The sequence below is a fragment of the Lupinus angustifolius genome, chromosome LG04 (assembly GCF_001865875.1).
Source record: "Lupinus angustifolius cultivar Tanjil chromosome LG04, LupAngTanjil_v1.0, whole genome shotgun sequence".
Taxonomy (NCBI): Eukaryota; Viridiplantae; Streptophyta; class Magnoliopsida; order Fabales; family Fabaceae; genus Lupinus; species Lupinus angustifolius.
The window spans coordinates 3560008-3578945 of record NC_032012.1 but is presented as its reverse complement, the minus strand read 5'-3'; the positions used below and the strand labels follow the sequence as shown (position 1 = coordinate 3578945).

The window sequence follows — 18938 nt, the reverse complement described above, 5'->3', positions numbered from 1 at the left end:
AACAGAATTAGGTGTCAAACTAATCTGGTTTGTGCTGTGTATTGACTGATTCATAGACTCATGTATTATGTTTCTTAGTGCATCATGTTGAGCTGGAGTAAAAGCAATTCCTGGATCTTTATCATCTTTGCATTCTGTACCAGTGCCATCTTGTGAGTTGTCTTGATTATCACTTCCTGAGTAGCAATTCACACTGTTGGAGTTGTTAGGAGGAAAGCTTGGTGGAAATCCATGTTTCTTGTAGCAATTGTCAATTGTATGTCCACTTCTTTGGCAGTAGGTGCAAATCTTTTGACCTCTGCCTCTACCAAGGACTCCAGATCTTCCTTGCATAGTTGATCTTCCACCCATAGTTCCTCTATATCCTCTTCCTCTTCCCTTTTGTCTTGAGTCAGTGTAGGAATTTGAGATGCTTGCTGCAATTGTTGGATTTTCAATCAGCAATTGCCTTTCTTGTTGAACCAGAATTGAGAATACATTGTTGATTGCTGGTAGAGGTTGTATCACCATGATCTGAGATCTCACAACAGAGTATTGATCATTTAATCCTCTCAAGAAGCAGATTACATGTTCATTTAATATAGTTTTTTTAAAAATCTGTGTCAAACCTATTTAATTTAAATAGACTTTTTGAGAAGTTAGACCCTATTTATTAAAAATGTCTCGTTTGTCATAGGCTTGGTACCAGACTCATATTAGGTCGTCTAGTTAGTATCCACCCAAATTCAAAAGTGTCAGTTTCAGAGATAAAAATATATTTGGATATTAATGTAACATATATATCAGATAATTCAGTGGAGGGGATATGCATGTTCCCCGCAGTAGATTCATGTTTAAGTTTTGCATTAAATTGCATATGAATTAATTCGTGGAACAAGTATCCATAATTTGCTAAAATTTCAGAATCATCAGGCTCTTAATTAATAATGATGTTGCACCCCTTCTTGTAGTTGAGCAAACTTTCCTCACTTTTTCAGTGTTTCAGGAAGCATGCTGACTTTGAAATTTTGAATTGGTAGGAAAGTGTACCAAAGTGTAATTAGGATGCACAGTATGGGACAATGGTGTTATGTAGTTCCTTTAAGTGAGATCAAACTTTTTGTTAATAATTAAAATTGCAAAGTATAGATAGGATAGAACCCAAAAAATAATAGCTGGTACATGCCATTATCAATGTTTTAAAAAAGGTGTGGGTTGTGAAAATGGCACTTCCATGGTGAATGAAGAAGAAGAAGAAGATGGAATGAAAATGAGAGAAGTTGAGAATCAAGAACAAAAGTTTGAAGGATGAAATTGAATGAAAGATGTTAATATTGATCTCAAATTGAATACAAAACAGAATAGAGGACCAAGCTATTTCTATACAATGAACAAAACTGAAACTTGCCATAAATGGAAACTAACCTAAAAACAGAATTAACAGAATTTCAAAAAACTGCTAAATAAGGAAAGCTGTTGAAAACATTGCAAAATCAAGTTCTAATGGCAAATCTGGTTGGTGAGATGATTATCATCTTCAACAAATATTCACATCATAATTAAAATCTAACCTTTTTTTTTAGTAATTTATAAAATAAAATAAAAATCTTCAAACCAATGGGACTAATAACTTGTGATTAACATAGCTGCATCATCAAAGTTGTTTTCCTTTATAGCATTCTTATATCGTTTCTACTAAATCTTTTTACTAATCATTCAATCCACACAAAAATGATACATATCATTTGTAATCTAATCATTAATAATTAAAGTACATTAGTGTGACAATGTCTTCTTCTTCCTTTCCTTTATTGTCTACCAACTACCATTAATGTTATTATAAAAGTTGTTTATTAATTAGATACAACATTTAATTTATTGGGAACTATATTGTGCGGTCGCTAAGCTCAGTTATGACAGTTACCATTATCCACATACACGTGAAGTAACTAACTGTTCCGAAATCATATCACAACACAATGGTCGATAAAACGGTGCGTTTCTGTATCTTAGGCTGCGCCAACATCGCTCGCAAAGTGGCTCGAGCCATATCTCTTGCCCCAAACGCCACCCTCACCGCAATCGCGAGCCGTTCCGTCACCAAGGCCGAGAACTTCGCCGCCGAAAACAACTTACCGGAGAGTGTGAGAATTTACGGGAGCTATGATCAGGTGCTGGAGGACCCAGGCGTGGACGTTGTGTACGTTCCGCTTCCGACGAGCCTGCACGTGCGGTGGGTGGTGATGGCTGCGGAGAAGAAGAAGCACGTGCTGGTGGAGAAGCCCGTGGCTCTTGATGTGGCCGAGCTTGATCGGATTTTGGAAGCTTGTGAATCGAATGGTGTGCAGTTCATGGATGGTAGCATGTGGTTGCATCACCCTAGAACTGATCAAATGGAAAATTTGTTCTCTCTTACTAATTCTCAGGGTATTGCACCAGTTCATTTTGTAAGTTAAAGCTTTTATTCTCTTTCTTATTTCTCTTGAATATTGAATTAGTAAAGGGAAAATCAATGCAGGAGGCTACAACTAATTGGATTTGATGAAGATAGATATACACATTCTTAACGTAGCGACTCAATCAAATCTATATCATAAGTCCATGAGATCATCAGTTTAAGTCGATTTTCGGTGGAATAAAATGTTAGAAGGATATATGAGATCATGGGCAGAATGAGCACACTCAGTAAGTTGAATGGGATTAATATAGAATTAGGATGAGTTCAAAAATAAAGTGAACTAGTGAAGTATATTGTGATATAATAAATGTACTCTCTAAAATCAATGCAATAAAAAAGTATTTATCTATGCAATATTGAGTAAACGAGTATCTTAGTACTGAAATTTTAAGCATTGTTACAGTATTTTAAATTGTGATTCTGGTTGTGGTCATTGTGACCATCGTGATGCAGATTGCAATTGATGCGGCTCAAATGTGGCTACATCATTGTGATGAGATGTTATATCATAATTGCGGTATGATATGGTTGTTGCGGTTACCACAACCATGATATTGTGGCTGCATCACATCTGTAATTTGAATCATTTGCATGGTTATATTAATCCAGATCTTGAAAATTATCATAGTCTCTAAGACTATCATTTCAGTGAAATCGGTCCTTCGTATGTTAGTCCAAAAATTGTATACTGTAGTGTGTTTGAAAAACTGTTGACGCTAAGTAATTAATATGATTGATGCATATGATAATTTCCTAGAGTTGGGGACTATTCTGATCGGTGCTTACAATTTAAGGAGTAAAACAAGGATGTTCTCTATTTATATTGTTATATTGCACTATAATCTTGCAGACACTATCAATAAAATGAACTGACACGCATTCAATGTCTGCATAATTTACACTGGTTTTGAAGATCCACAGCTCATCAACAATGCCAACAACACCTCAATTTCTAGACAGCAACATTAGAGTGAAGCCAGACCTAGATTCCCTTGGTGCACTTGGTGACTTAGGCTGGTACTGCATCGGTGCTGCCTTGTGGGCAAAGGGCTACCAACTACCAACCACGGTTGCTGCGCTTCCAGACGTCACAAGAAATGCCGAGGGAATCATTTTGTCCATCACAGCATCTATGCAATGGGACCAACCACACCAAACAATTGCAACAATTCATTGCTCATTTCTTTCTCACACGTCCATGGACTTGGCCATATGTGGTTCCAATGGGTCTCTGCATCTCAAGGACTTCATAATTCCATACCAGGAGACTAGTGCTTCATATGATTTCACATTTGGTGCAAAGTTTGCTAACCTTCACATTGGGTGGAATTTGAGACCAGAGGAAGTTCATGTCGCTAATAAGCTTCCACAAGAAGCTTTAATGGTGCAAGAGCTTGCCAGGCTTGTTGCAAGCATTAGAGATGGTGGGTCTCTCCCCTCAACCAAATGGCCTGAAATTAGTAGAAAGACTCAACTTGTAGTTGATGCAGTGAAAAAGTCCCTAGAGCTTGGATTCAAACCCGTTGCCTTGTAGATTAAAGTTACAAAGCATGTTGCCATTAATCACTGTCCTCTGTAACCTTTCTAGTTCCTTTCTAGATCAAGTTTTGGTGTAGTCATTCCTGGATGAAGGTTTTTGCAGGAGTACCCAAAAAATGATTGTAATAAGAGATACTAGTAAGTTTCACCATATTCAAAATCATTCATGTTCTGTATGTAATATTGGTGATGGAAGTTACCATCAGAATAAATGACGATGTATAAATCAATTAATCAATTTCCATCTAATTTTTCAGTTCAGTCACAAAAACCATCAGGCAAACCATAAACTTAATTGAAATATGAGTTGAACTCGGTTTACTTAAAAAAGTCCAGCCGTATTTTCTCGCAATTGTGGCATACGCACCATAGCCATTACCATGGATGCCACTGCAATTTAAAAAACATGATTCTTCCGATTTCTGATGGATATTGTCTAACTTATCCTCCACATATTGGGCAGAACTTTTTAATTCATTGACATCTCTATCTATTTCATGTTTGAGCTTGAATGCATTAGCACTTTAAAATATAATAAGGTGAAGAAAGTGGTTAAGTTGCAATGGAATGAGACGAACACATCAGAAAGAAGGACCAAGTAACAAATGAAAAGGTTTGTAAAAAGAAATTGCACTTAACCTGTAACTGATGACAGATGGAGTTTGTTTTAAGGTAGACCTTAAGGGAAGAAAAGATTATCTAAGGTTCTTAAGCATTTAGCAATGGAAGATTTTTTGTCACAGTGGGGAAATGCAAGTCTGCCTGTGACAGTAATTGCTCATATGCCCATTGAGTTTGGTAGGGAAATAAATGGAAAAGGAAGACTTAGTTTTCTCATACATATATTTCATGACTATGAAGTTTTCATTTTCTATTTCTTCACTTTCAAAATTCAAGTTGTAAAAATGTTTATTTGAAATCATTAAAATACATATTTGTATTTAAAATAAGAGTAGTGGAATTGGATCAATTAATGAGAATGTAAATGACATGCTCGTACCAAAGTTCAATCAAGTTTGGTTGAATAGGATGAGGTTAAACCCACTAAATATGATTGGATTGAGTTATTGGATTAAACAGGTGAATCTGATCTTAAGCTCAGTCTAACCGTTCCTCTTCACCAAACCTCGAAAAACACCAAACCTAGACAAGAAAAATTAAGCACTCTTTGCTACTTGCACTATCCAACTTAGGAAAAATGATGATGTATATGCTATTAAACATGTAATTCAAAGAACATTGATTTTGGATGAAAAATTGAAAATCGATTGATGGATGAGATGAAAATAACATAACACCGATCGATCAAATCGTGATAATTTGTTTGCAAAATTCAATATTTCTTGGCAATAAAACCGATTCCGAAATTTCTTGGCAAAATTCAATTGGTGTCATGTTATTTCATATGCTAAATCTATAGATTTTTTTTTTTGGATTTACCTCTTCCAATATAAAATTTTCATCAGTGAGAAAATAAAATGATATTCATCCCTTTCCTTACTTTATCACCTTCAAAATAAACTTTACAACTATTGGAATGTTACAATTACTCGAGCAAAAAAAAACTATATAAGGGTACATAAGAGTTATAATATCTACTAACAATATAATAAAAATTTATATACAGTTAGTACATAATTTTTTTATTATTTTATTTAAGAATTTGATTGAAAATAAATAGGAGATGATACAGTGACAAAAAACTCTTAGACTTTCGGTCCAAGGTTTTCTCGTGTACGTAGTAGGCGCGCGCCCAGTAGAGAGACACATGCACAACTGAACTGATATGTCTGTGTGTTTCATATCTTGAAATTAAATCATACAAGTATTTGGAAAGAAATAAACATGGTGGTGTATCTAGATCCTTTAATGATATAATGAATGACATAGATTTTTATACACCTTATTATTAAATCTTGAATCCACATAAAAAGAAAAGAAAATCTTGAATGAATCTTTATGTTAATATAAACTTATTCTAGAAAATTCTCATCTTTGTAAACAGCCAACGTTTCAAACAGACAAGGTTGAACAGACACCAACAATTGCACTAAAACCCAAAATTTTTTGTTAATTCTTTTTCTAAACAAGTACTTGTTAATTGTTTGCATCATTCTTCTAAACTTAATATTCACCACATCAATTTCTGAATTTTTCATACCCTCTTCATTGCAGGTTTTCCTTCTTTCCCCCTTCTTTGATATGCATGTATATAGTTTGAGAATAAAGTATCTCCTCGCACTAGAAGATAACTTATCTCCTCCGACCAGTAAAAATATGACATGTGTACTGTTTTGTTTAGTTTAGAAGTATTTTTTGTAGAAAATGATTAAATATATACATGTTATGATTTTAGTGGCGGGAGGAGATAACTTATTATAGTTTTATTTTTATTGTGACATGTGTAGTTTGATGAAGTTCATGTATACACTGCAATGCACATAATGCTGTAGTAACCACCACTTTGATTCATGACTTTGATTCATGTGCATATACTTAGAATGAAAAAGTAAGAAATGAAACATGGGTTTGTTTAATTTGTGTGTTATTCCTTTACTTCAAAGTATTTTTTAGTGTTTCATCTCAAACTGTGATGGGACCTTTCTTCTTCATGATTTTCATTCTGTCACTCTCTCCTTGTTGTTTCTGGGTTGCAGAAGCTCAATAAAATATGGTTAATTAATTTTAATCTACCTGATATTCAAGAAGGGAATACAGATTCTGTATTATATAAGAGATTTTTGTTTCCAAGTTTCTAGATTTGGATTATCTACATTCGGAAACATTAATATCATTGGTTTTATTATGCATCATATTTAGATATCATATCATATATCTGTTTATATCAAAATATGGCCTACAAATATATCAATCTGCAATAATTCACAACGTCCTGCTTGATATGTTAGAAAAAAGGTTATCTATAAGTGGTTTTGACTTAGCTTTTGGACAAAGTTTCTCTGTCTTGAGCCCCAAGTTTCTTTCTTTTTTTCTTTAATATCCCATCTTGGAGAGTACAAAACCTTATTTTGTTGACACAGTAGCTACTGGAAAAAAATGAGGATTTGCCATTTCATTGCAGAATTCAGATTGTTCCTATTTCATTTGCTTCCTCTCTCTGTCAAAACTTTAATTGGCTTCTCAAATAAAATAACTAATACTTTCTAGCTTTTATGCCACAAGTGAAAAGCCATAATAAGATTTAAATTGTCACTTTCTTCAGTTCCATTAGTGTTGTTCTGATGTCAATATTTCGTTAATGAACATGATTTATTATAGAGCATTATCACATTTTTAATATATGTAACCGATCAATATAGTATGATTAAGGGTTGGTTGTAATAATTTTACTCAACAGGCTGATAGGGCATGCGTTTCAGTTTCTCTTTTTAATAACAAAACATTTATTTACTATTATTAATTTTTTATTTGAAAACTTGAAAGTACTGATATTTTTTATTTGAACCTCACTGCATATGCTTTACTTTGTATTTGGTAAATGCATGAAATATATTCTTATCCTAAACCTTCTAAATTCTTAGCATGCTTGCAACATGAGTTAATAGCTTCAATATGGTTGCAAAATTTACTATTTTATTTGTTGATGTTATACAGGTTTGTTTAATCATTATCATCACTAGTTGAAATCATAGAACTTACAACACAAAATTCTGAAAAATGGGTAATGGAATTCATCTTATTCTTTTTATTTTGCTCTGTTCCTCAATGAAATGCAAGTCATGGGGTTGGTTTTCATCATCTAAAGAAGCTCCTCCCTCTAGTGAGAGATCATCATATTCAAATGAAGGTACTTTAAGAGATTCCAATTCTGAATTCTCTATTGAAGGCTTCAATGACCAAAAAGGAATGATGTTATTAGAGAATGCTAAAAACAAAATCATTGGCTCAAACACATGTTGGCAAAATGCTTATAAACATCTTTTTTCTGGTTGTTCCGAGATTTTGGCTTCGAACGAGAAGCGCTCTAGATTCGCCTGGTATCTTAGTGATTGCTTTCAGAAGGACTCTGGCAGGCATGCATTCCCTCAATGTGACCAAAAATCTTCAATGGCTAAATGCCTAAAAGCCTTAGATGATCTCTCTCATAAGGTCTACCTTGAATTCTACCTTGAAACTAACTCCATTTGTCATCAATTACAGTTAAGTGCAACTTATTTTTCGAAACCTTATTTCAGTGTCGATTTGTATCTTTTAATGAAACTTAACAAAAGTTGTGTACCTGATTTTCTCTTATAGGTCTCATGCATTCAAACATGAAGTGGAGATACTTGTGACTGAACTTAAAAGTTCATCGCAATATGTGGAGGATAAATTAGATAGCATTGATGAGAAATCAGAACATATATTGCAGGGCTCAAAACAGATTCATGATTCTGTGATTTCAATTGATAGTCACACACAGCAAGTTGCACTAACTGCTAAAAAAGTGGAAGATCATATAGGCGATGTGTTAAGACATTCAGAAAGTGTTTACGAGCAAACTACGAAAATTGCTGTTTCGCAATCCCAACTACAAGAAGGACAAGAGGATATGAAGAGGAATTTGCAGGATGGGGTAGCTTTGCTCAAAGAGTCTTACAATTATTTGGGTACAGAAATAGAGAAGTTAAGAGATGAAGCCATTGTGATTGAAAATGAAGTACACAAAGTTGGAGATGCTATGTCATTACAAATGAGTACCCTACAAAGCAAAGCTGAAGATATTGGGAATATGACCGGGATTTCCTTGGATAAGCAACAAGAACTTCTAGATGGACAATCTACAGCACTCAAGGGCTTGAACTCATTAACTGAATATCAATCCAAAGCACTAGATGAGAGCAGGTACATAAGTTAACTATTATAAACGTGAATTCGGCGATTATATTTTGGAAAAAATATCGAGTTCTTTATGTAATGCAGGAAAACCTTACAATATTTTGCTGAATATGGGCATAAACAACAACAAGAACTTCTTCAGCGACAAGAACAAATTCAGGGACTACATGATCGTTTAATGGAAAATTCAAAATCGATATTGTCCGCGCAGGTTTGCAGCACAACACGACTAGTCCGACTTATTTATTCCTGATATCTATGTTAATATTTAGTAATCAGAATATCCTTTTTTTATCTTTCTATAGGAGTCCTTTGAATCAAAGCAGGCTACCATGTTTGTTGCTTTAGACAAGCTTTTTGCTTTGCAAAATGCCATGTTGCTTGAATCGCGAATGATTAAAGCTTTCTTCATTTATGCCATATCGATCTTTGTCATCTTCATGCTAACTAGTACAAGACAAACATACAATGTCAGGCCATGGCTATATATCGGTACGTAAAGTTGTATACCAATCGTTCTATATCTATGCATTAAGGTTTCCATATTCTTAAGTATTATTGATTCTTAACAGGGCTTTGTGCTACCTTATTCATCGAAGTATCCATTATTCGCTTAACTAGCGATAACATTGAGCAACAAACCTGGATAATAAACATGGTCCGATTATCTTTTATGGTAGCTGCTTCAGTTCAACTCTTATATGCCATTTGCACATTCAGGTATGCATACAATACAAACATTAAACACGTTGTCCAATTGTATATTTATGATTTTATAACTAATATAATCGTTTGTTAATCATGCAGGAACTATGAAATGTTGAACCATCAAATGCTGCTAACTCTTATTAACAAGATTAACAGCATGGAAAAACAAAAGGAGCTCTCATGGGATTTGAACTCTGATTACGTGGATTATGCTGAATGGGTAGACAAAGATTTACCTGATGATGTGAATTGCTTTGATGATCCTGACTTTGTACTTCCAGAAGAAGTTGGAGAGAATTCAATCACAGCCCCTACAGCTACAAGAAGTTACAATCTACGTCTGCGCTATCATTCTCGTTGATTGTTACTACTAGCCACTCCTTGTTCAGTGAGCTGAATTTAGAAGTCACATTGCACAAGGATTCATTTCATTAATTTATTTGATGATCTAGAACTAAACATGTATCTTATAATTAACTACATATGAAGAAGGTTAATATGTATGTGGAGATACAATTTTGTAGTTTGAGTTATGTAATCAAAGTTAGCAATTTTTCCAACGCCTTGACATATCGATGAAGAATTTTAATCAAACTGTAGTACACAACTCTTCCAATTGCAATATACTCATCCAATATGTGAAACTCATGATTAAAAGCAGAATTCAGATTTTGTGTACTGATTTTTTTCTTCACATTTTAACACCTTTATGTTCAGCATTTGTAAAACTGATAGGAGTAAGGGAAGGTCTATAATTCGAAATGTATATAAAAGAGGGAAAAGGAAGGTTTGGCTAAGTAAATAGCAAGCAAACTTCCCCTTTTACCCTTAGTTAGTTAATTCAGTTAGGCTTATAAATAGAGAGCTACCTATGGTAGCTAGTTAGTTAGGAAAATTACAATTCTGATTTAAGGAAATCAGAGAGGTAAGGATTGTGGAATCCTAGAGTGTTCTATTCATCTTCTTCATTGTAACTCTTTCTACCTTCAATAAAATTCATAGAACCCTAACAGAATCACTTTGATTCTGAGTTAGGGGCACTATTCATTCTATTTCTTCTCAATTCTTTTATTCTTAGATACTAGTGTTTAACACTGGTATTAGAGCACCTTTCTTGGTGTCTGGGGAGTGGAACCACCATCGTTGTTGCTACTGATTTCGATTTATGGTGTCAACAAGAAGCATGGCTAAGGAAGGTGATAGTGGATCTCAAGAACGCAAAGATTTACGACAAGAAAGGGAGGAAATTCGCCTTAGGTTAGAATTGAATGAGGCTCGAATGAAGAAAATGGAGGAATTGTTTGCTGCTATTGTTGTGAAGCTAGGGATTGCAAAGAGGGATAATTCGATGAAAGAAGGTAGTGAAAATGGTGAAGAGATTGAAAGCAAAAGGAGTCATCAAGGTTTTGATCTATGGCGTAAATTGGAGATCCAAATCTTCCTTGGAGAGGATGCTTTCGGTTGGGTTCAGAAATTGGAGAGGTATTTTAACCTCAGAACCATTACAAAAGAGGAAAAGATGCAAGCCACGATGGTGGCCTAGGAGGGCAGAGCCTTGAGCTGGTTTCAATGGTGGGAAGGTTGTAACCCATCTCCTACTTGGGAAAGCTTCAAAATAGTTGTGGTAAGGAGGTTCCAACCATCTATGGTGCAGAATCCTTTTGAATTGTTTTTGTCCTTGAAGCAAGATGCCAATGTTGAAGCTTATGTTTAGGAGTTTGAGAAGTATGCAGGAACTTTAAAGGAGGTTAACCAAGAATTTGTGAGAAGGGTTTTCCTTAATGGACTCAAAGAGGAGATAAGAGTGTAAGTGAGGTTGTATGAGTTGACCACTCTGCATGAGATAATTCAGAAGGCTATCCTCATTGAGCAAAAGAATATGGTGATAAGCAAAAGACATAATCTCACCTATACTAAAAGTGCTGGATCATTTAAAGGGGGGGCCTTATAGTAAGATAGTGACATTAGACCCTTCATCCACAAATAGTAGTAAGAGGGAGGGCTCCTCTGTGGGTAGTGGAGGGAGATTTCACAAGACCACCCAAGAAGTAGAAAGTGTTAGAGGGAAGGGGGAGTTTAGAAGACTCACAAATGTTGAGATGAAGGAAAAAATGAGAAGGGACTTTGCTTTAAGTGTGATGAGCCTTTCACCAGGGACCATTTGTGCAAGATAAGCGGTTGAGAATGTTAATCTTAGCAGAGGGGAAAGAGGTTGAAGAAAGTGTGGAAGAAGACTTAGAAAGCCTTAATTCTCTAAACTCTCCCTGTATTCTATGAAGGGGTTGACTTCTACCAAATCTTGGAAAATAAAGGGTACTATGGGGTTGCATCCAGTGGTGATCATGTTGGACTGTGGAGCATCTCACAATTTCATATGAATAAAGTTAGTGAATCACTTACAATTGAAGGTTGATGAGACAAAGGCTTATATGGTGGAAGTGGGAGATGGACACCACATCAAGTGTAAAGGTAAGTGCTCACAACTCAAAATTTCTATGAAACAATTAGAAATAGCACAAGATTTCTATCTGTTTGGGTTGAAGGGAGTTGTTATGGTGTTGGGATTAGAATGGTTATCCATTCTAAGAGAGGTAAGGGTTGATTTTGGCAAGATGAGGTTAAAGGTTAAGCAAGAGGGATCAGTAATTACAGTGGTGCGTGGTCCTGCTTTAGCAAAGGTAGAATTACCATTGGGGGCTTTAATGCAGGTTTTGTTGGAAGAAGGTAAAGGGTTACTGGTGCAATGAGTCACAAAACCAGAAACCTGATATAGAAATTCCTACAGAAGTCAGTAAGGTGTTGCAAGGATTTCACGCAGTCTTCCAAGATCCACAAGGGTTAACCCCTACTAGGAGGTAAGACCATGCCATCCATTTGAAGGAAGGGGCTGATATACCTTACCTTAGACCCTACAAATGTCCTTATAATCAAAAGGTTGAGGTTGAAAGGTTAGTTGCTGAAATGCTTGAAGCTGGGGTAATTAGACCGAGCATTAGCCCTTATTTCAGTCTCATCATCTTAGTGAAAAAGAAGGATGGTGGGTGGAAATTTTGTATTGATTATAGGTCCTTAAATAAGATTACTATACCTAATAAATTTCATATTCCCCTAGTTGAGGAATTATTAGATGAATTAGATGGTGCCAAGATTCTTTCCAAGCTAGACTTAAAATCAGGGTATCATCAAATAAGGATGAGAGCTAAAGATGTTGGTAAGACAACTTTTAGGATACATTAGGGACATTATGAATTTCTGGTAATACCTTTTGGTTTGACTAATGCTCCCTCTACTTTCCAAGCTTTGATGAATGAAATTCTAAAGCCTTATCTGAGGAAGTTCACCTTGGTCTTCTTTGATGACATATTAGTCTATAGTACTGATGTAGTATCTCACTCCCAGCATCTACAAGCAATATTGGAGTTATTGGTTAAACACTCTTTGAAAGCTAATTTAAAGAAATGTAGCTTTGGACAATCCAGAATTGAATACTTAGGGCATGTAATATCAGGTGGAGGGGTTTCTGCTGATGAAGCTAAGGTGGAATCCATTAAATCTTGGCCTAGACCTACCAATGTGAAGGGGCTAAGAGGATTCTTGGGCCTCACAGGGTATTATAGGAGGTTTGTTCATAATTATGGCAAGTTAGCCAAACCTCTTACTGATTTACTTAAAAAGGAAGCTTTTCAGTGGAGTGAGGCAGCTACTGCAGCTTTTGAAGGGTTGAGGCAGGTTATGATGAGTTTACCCATGTTAGTTGTTCCTGATTTTTCCAAGGAATTTGTGGTAAAAACTGATGCATCTAGTAAGGGGCTAAGAACTGTATTGATGCAAGAAGGAAGGCCCTTGGCATTTTGGAGTCAAGGACTCTCATTCAAAGCACAACAAAAGTCAGTGTATGAGAAGGAATTGATGGCCTTAGTTCAATCTATTCAATAGTGGAGACACTACCTTATGGGAAGGTACTTTATAATCAGGACAGACCAAAGAAGCCTGAAGTTTTTCACTGATCAGAGGTTATTTTCAGAAGAACAATTCAAGTGGGTAGTGAAGCTTATTGGGTTGGATTTTGAGATCCAGTATAAACCAGGCAAGGAAAATTCAGTAGTTGATGCTCTTTCTAGACAGAAATGTACTCTACAATTTCTATGATCACTAATGAGGATCTGGATTCTTGGAGCCAAGAACTACAACAAGACCATAAGTGGAAGAGGTTTATGCAAGAGTTGGTCGTGTCCCCTAATGCTCACCCTGATTATGAACTCAGAAAGGGTGTATTATACTATAAGGACAAATTGGTAGTGTCCAAGTCTTCCAACAGGATTCCCATTATCATGGTTGAATGTCATGAAACTCCTATGGGAGGGCACTCAGGGCACTTCAAAATTTTCAAGAGAATTGCTAGTTTCTTATTTTGGGAGGGAATGAGGTCTGATATCAAGGCTTTTGTAGAAGAGTGTGATGTTTGCCAAAGGAATAAGTACTCCACTTTAGCTCCTGTAAGGTTGTTGCAACCTCTCCCTATTCTTCAACAAGTTTGGATGGATATCTTTATGGATTTCGTAGGGGGTTTGCCAAGAACCAAAGGGAAGGATACCACATTTGTAGTAGTGGACAGGCTGACTAAATATGCACACTTCTTTGCATTAGGGCATCCTTACTCTGCCAAGGATGTAGCCATAGTGTTCTTAAAGGAGGTAGTGAAGCTACATGGATTCCCTAACTCTATAGTTTCAGATAGAGATCCCCTATTCTTAATCCAATTTTGGAAGGAATTGTTTAGAATGGCTAGTACTCACTTGAAGCTAAGCACTTCCTATCATCCTCAAACTAATGGTCAAACAAAAGTGACCAACAGGTACTTAGAGACCTACCTTAGGTGCTTTGTAGGTCCAAAACCTAGACTATGGTTGGATTGGTTGCATTGGGCAGAATTTTGGTTTAACTCCAACTATCATACTTCAGCTGGGATTACTCCATTCAAGGCTTTATATGGGAGGGAACGACCTACGTTACTGAAAGCAGGGGTTATCCCTTCTAAGATTGAAGAGGTGAATCAATTGTTTGTTCAAAGAGATGGGATTTTGGCAGAATTGAAGACTAATTTAGCCAAGGTTCAGAATCTTATGAAACAACAGGCTGACAAACATAGGAGGGAATTGAAGTTTCAAGAGGGAGATTGGGTGTTCCTGAAATTGCAGCCTTATAAAGTGAAGTCTTTGGCTAACAGGCCTTATGCCAAGTTAGCTCCTAAATACTATGAGTCATTTCAGATATTGAAGAAAGTGGGTTCTGGAGCATACTAGCTAGATTTGCCTGAGCATTCTAAGGTCCATCCAGTATTTCATGTATCATTATTGAAGAAGGCTCTCAAGCCTCACCAACAACACCAATCCTTGCCTCCTATGTTGAATGAGGAACTGGAATTGGTGGTCTCACCAGAAGATATCTTAGATAGCAGAGAGGATCTACATGGAAATACATAAGTCTTAGTGAAGTGGTAGAATCTTCCTACACATGAATGTTATGGGAATTAGCAGCTACCCTACAGGACCAGTTTCCTGGTTTCCCACTTGAAGGGGGTATTGATGGGAGTAAGGGAGGGCTTATAATTCGAAATGTATATAAAAGAGGGAAAATGAAAGTTTAGCTAAGTAAATAGCAAACAAACTTCCTCTTTTACCCTTAGTTAATTAATTCAGTTAGGCATATAAATAGAGAGTTAACTATGATAGTTAGTTAGTTAGGAAAATTACAATTATGATTTAAGGAAATCAGAGGGGGGTTAGGATTGTGGAATCCTAGAATGTTCTATTCATCTTCTTCATTGTAACTCTTTCTACCTGCAATAAAATTCATAGAACCCTAACAGAATCACTTTGATTTTGAGTTAGGGGCACTATTCATTATATTTCTTTTCAATTCTTTTATTGTTATATACCAGTGTTTACCAAAAACTGTTGATTAATTGGGTTGCAATTCAGATAAGTAGAGAGTTGGTTACTAATTAAAGCAAAATAGTAGGAAGTTTCATGCTTGATCATTGATAGTACTCAGGTCATGGAGAATGTGAAAACACTATATACTTCACTGACTACTTCATTATCATGGCATGTTTCCTTATTACTCATTCCAGTTTTCATATACTCACAAAAGGTGAGACAGATAACATTTATAGGTCAAGATTTTCCTATCTGAATTGGCAGTACATATTTATTTCCACTTTAAATATCAGTCATAGATTTGCATGTTATATGGTTGAGTGGTACACATTCATATTTGCCTATGTCTTCACTCTTCAGTGATAAAGTGCCAATTAGGCCTTCCCTGGATGTTCTTATCTACTTTGGAGAAGTTGGTAGTTGAGAAGTAGTGGCGTATGACTTCAGTACATGAGATCACATACATATTCATTACCTGACATTTTTTTACTGCATGACAAAGAGTCCGACATAATGTTTGGGCCGAAAGGGCTAGTACCTCAGTTCATCCTGGTTAGGGTATTTGTATAAAAATGAAATGGTTTAGCTGGTTTCTGGAATAACATTTCTGGTTCGGTTTGGCTCGGCTCATTTTCATGCCGAACTGAAGCTAGTCCTAATAAAAACAGATGACCACACCGGATGCTTACTATTTACAGTAAATGAAAAACATGTTAACATAACAAGCACAGAAGCTCCACAATTGTCCTCCCAGAGCTCTTATACAATAATAAACATACAGAGAAAAACACCGAAGAAATGATTCATAAGGGGAAACTGAAAAAGAAAATTACAGGGAATCTAGAAACTTAGAAAATATAATAATCAATCTGGTATCCTTGTTCTTGCATGCATGTCTTCTGTACAGAAAATGTTACTAAGCAGACAACTCAATAGCCAGATATATTGCAATGCAAATAACCCCTTCAAAGTTTCAATGTTAATTCAGGTGCTGATTTCTCTATGTCAACTGGTGGATGCATCTCAGTAAAACTCAAATTTGAACTGCCAGCAGTGAGTATGAAATTCTGATGAGAATCATCTCTTACCGGTCGGAAACTACCCGGCCACAACAGTTCTGCCTCATCATCCTCCAAGAATATTGGAAGACCGAGATATCCTTGCTCAACTTCTGCATTGCTTTTTATCTCAGCAGGTCTTATTGGTGTTGAAAATCCATGGTGCAGCGAAGAGTGTGCTTTTATCCCTAAGGACCTGAAAGAACCATGAAGAGGGAGAGATGCTAGACTAGCATACCTCTCAGAAATTAGCCCCATTCGCATTGCACGCTTCGCTAATGTTCTTTCTCTCTTGTGTGCATTTTGGTGGCCACCGAGTGCCTGCGAGCTATAGAATTTGCGTTGACAATAATTGCAAGGAAAGACTCTTGGAATGGTTGCTGCAGTAGCTTGAGAAGCAGGCTCATTTCTGCTCTCACTAGTGCTTGAGAATGAGAGTCCTATTGAATCTCTTGCTCCAACCTCACTATTGTTGAAGTTGAGAGTTAACTCGAGTGAGATACCGTCTGAAAAGGGACGAATCGCTGTTGGATTTGTGACATTGGAGGAGTTAGTGTGGCTGTCACTATATGCCCTTGAAGAGGTTTCATGAATATTGGAAGCAACCTGGCTGCTAACTTCAGATTCATATTCTTCTGTGGCCTCCATTTCAAGATCAAACATTGGTTTCATGATTTAGTCTCGCAAAGTTTCAAGCTAATTTACCAAAATATGTGTATCAATGTCCTACCATCATAACAAGATCTATGAGTTTGCAGTGATAGAATTGCTTTGTCCTCCTGCAATGAAAATCCATCAATTCATATTCATTAAGCAACAAAACAAGAAATTGAGTCATTTCGAGCTCGATAATAAATTTACAGGCCTCTAATCTGACATGAATGAGGGTATAATTGTTCATACAAGCAATAAGGCTTCCCAATAATGTAGAATATTATTTATCTAGCATGGGGCAAAATAAAATGCTAAGCTTTATCTCTTCCTTTATTGGTGCCAATTAGTCATGGCAGGTTGGCATAGATATATAGTTACATTCACATGGCAATAATGACATGTATTGTGACTCAAGTACCTTCATAAGTATGCTTTCAGCTGAAAAAGCATTTGTACTAGGTGATTCCTAGTTTTGCAATAAGTGGCCTACCCGAAAGGTAAAAAAGGCACTAAATAATGGGATGATTCTAATTCTTGTGGTATTAGTTCAAGGCAGAAGGTAGGTACAGTGGAAGCTATTTGTACCTGACCTTGTTATCAACAATTGGAATGCATATGGATGGCCACACCACAAGAATTTATTCCCGAGTATAGATCACTCGACCTTTGTGCACTGAACCATCCTTTTTAGACTACTCAACCATCTAATTTTTAAATGTATGATTGAAATTTAAGGTCAACTAAGACATGGATTACAGATTCAGATTGGAAAATCTGACTGAGCTGCTGAAGTAAGGAAATGTTTTTGACTGAATTTTGACTCGTCTATGTTTTTCACCTTGTGATATCCATTTGATCCTACAAGTGGTTACGAGTTCGAAACCCCATATGACACTTACGGAGAGGTTACGATTGGAACCTTATGTTTCATGACTAGCCGTTATAGTTTTCGATCCTATAAGTGACATTAGTGCGAGGTTATGAGTTCGAATCCTGAAAGATCGATGGCTTTATTTGGTAAGCGCCACTCTTACTATTCGAAGGGCTTAACATCCCAGCCCAAGACACCTATAATGGACATACCACTATAGCTGTCTAGTAGTAAGCCTTGATGCTGTACTGCAAAAATCAGAAATATGTATGGAGACTCTTTCATATTATAGATTTCCAAGAATCAATTGTTTTAGGAATAAGTGAGTGTATTTCAAGTGTTTAACTCTGGGAAAAAGGAGAAAGAGAGAAAGATTGAAAGAGAGTAAGATTGAGTGAGAGATCAGCATCACCATGTCAACACAAGACAAATAAAAAAAACATAAATATGGACTATGGAAGAACAATAATATCTGCATATACTATCCAAGTTAGAAAATTGCATGCAAATAGTTGTTACATTTTTTTCCTTGCCAACTCTATTATGAATGAAAGAAAGTCTTATTTTTTAGAGATGAAAAACACTTTTAAAGCTACAATTCAGAAACCATTTCATCTATGCAGTGATTCTAACTTGTCCAAAAACCATTCAAGAATAAAGACAAGGATAAAACCAAACTAAGATAATATATGAGAGTAAGAGGATTTACATACCCTCTCTCAAGTTTCAAGATCAAGTGTAAGTGGCATGCTTTGCTTATGAGATCAAATATAAACTGCTTTGGAATTGGAGAAGTGTTTTTTTCTTTGTATGGTTGATTACGAGAAGACAGAACAAGCCTGTGTGGTTTTCATTTTATGTTTGTGTATGAAACATTAATAGAGGGTACTAAG

The 18938-nt window shown here is 36.0% G+C and overlaps 3 protein-coding genes across 7 annotated transcripts; 2 read left to right on the top strand and 1 right to left on the bottom strand.

Moving 5' to 3' along the window:
- Positions 1875-4159, top strand: LOC109345144 (uncharacterized oxidoreductase At4g09670-like). The gene is made up of 2 exons (XM_019583966.1): positions 1875-2426; positions 3351-4159. Exons 1-2 carry the CDS (start codon positions 1959-1961, stop codon positions 3969-3971), a joined length of 1089 nt encoding a protein of 362 aa, XP_019439511.1. The 5' UTR covers positions 1875-1958; the 3' UTR covers positions 3972-4159.
- LOC109345143 (protein GAMETE EXPRESSED 1-like) lies at positions 7553-10147 on the top strand. Its single transcript, XM_019583965.1, has 6 exons — positions 7553-8136; positions 8234-8821; positions 8900-9026; positions 9121-9307; positions 9388-9535; positions 9623-10147. The coding sequence occupies exons 1-6, from the start codon at positions 7655-7657 to the stop codon at positions 9882-9884; spliced, it is 1794 nt and encodes a 597-aa protein (XP_019439510.1). The 5' UTR covers positions 7553-7654; the 3' UTR covers positions 9885-10147.
- LOC109345142 (zinc finger protein 4-like) lies at positions 16176-18938 on the bottom strand. 5 transcript variants are annotated; one of them, XM_019583960.1, is made up of 4 exons: positions 18499-18538; positions 18258-18259; positions 17275-17296; positions 16176-17197 (listed from the first exon to the last, which is right to left on the bottom strand). In XM_019583960.1, the coding sequence occupies exons 1-4, from the start codon at positions 18521-18523 to the stop codon at positions 16428-16430; spliced, it is 819 nt and encodes a 272-aa protein (XP_019439505.1). In that variant the 5' UTR covers positions 18524-18538; the 3' UTR covers positions 16176-16427. The 5 variants fall into 5 exon arrangements, with proteins under 5 accessions (XP_019439505.1, XP_019439508.1, XP_019439509.1 ...); XM_019583963.1 differs by lacking the exons at positions 18258-18259; positions 18499-18538 and adding an exon at positions 18759-18938; XM_019583964.1 differs by lacking the exons at positions 18258-18259; positions 18499-18538 and adding an exon at positions 18759-18890 and having other exon boundaries at positions 16176-17194; positions 17272-17312.

Bases quoted from the DNA above. Each gene is read 5' to 3' on its own strand.
- LOC109345143 (XM_019583965.1), top strand. From the start codon at position 7,655: ATGGGTAATGGAATTCATCTTATTCTTTTTATTTTGCTCTGTTCCTCA. The intron at 8,137-8,233 runs GTTAAGTGCAAC...TTTCTCTTATAG, and splicing joins TCCATTTGTCATCAATTACA to GTCTCATGCATTCAAACATG. The intron at 9,536-9,622 runs GTATGCATACAA...TTAATCATGCAG, and splicing joins TATGCCATTTGCACATTCAG to GAACTATGAAATGTTGAACC.
- LOC109345142 (XM_019583960.1), bottom strand. From the start codon at position 18,523: ATGCAGATATTATTGTTCTTCCATA. The intron at 17,198-17,274 runs AAACTCATAGAT...CTTTGCGAGACT, and splicing joins CAAAGCAATTCTATCACTGC to AAATCATGAAACCAATGTTT.
- LOC109345144 (XM_019583966.1), top strand. From the start codon at position 1,959: ATGGTCGATAAAACGGTGCGTTTCTGTATCTTAGGCTGCGCCAACATC. The intron at 2,427-3,350 runs GTAAGTTAAAGC...CTGGTTTTGAAG, and splicing joins GTATTGCACCAGTTCATTTT to ATCCACAGCTCATCAACAAT.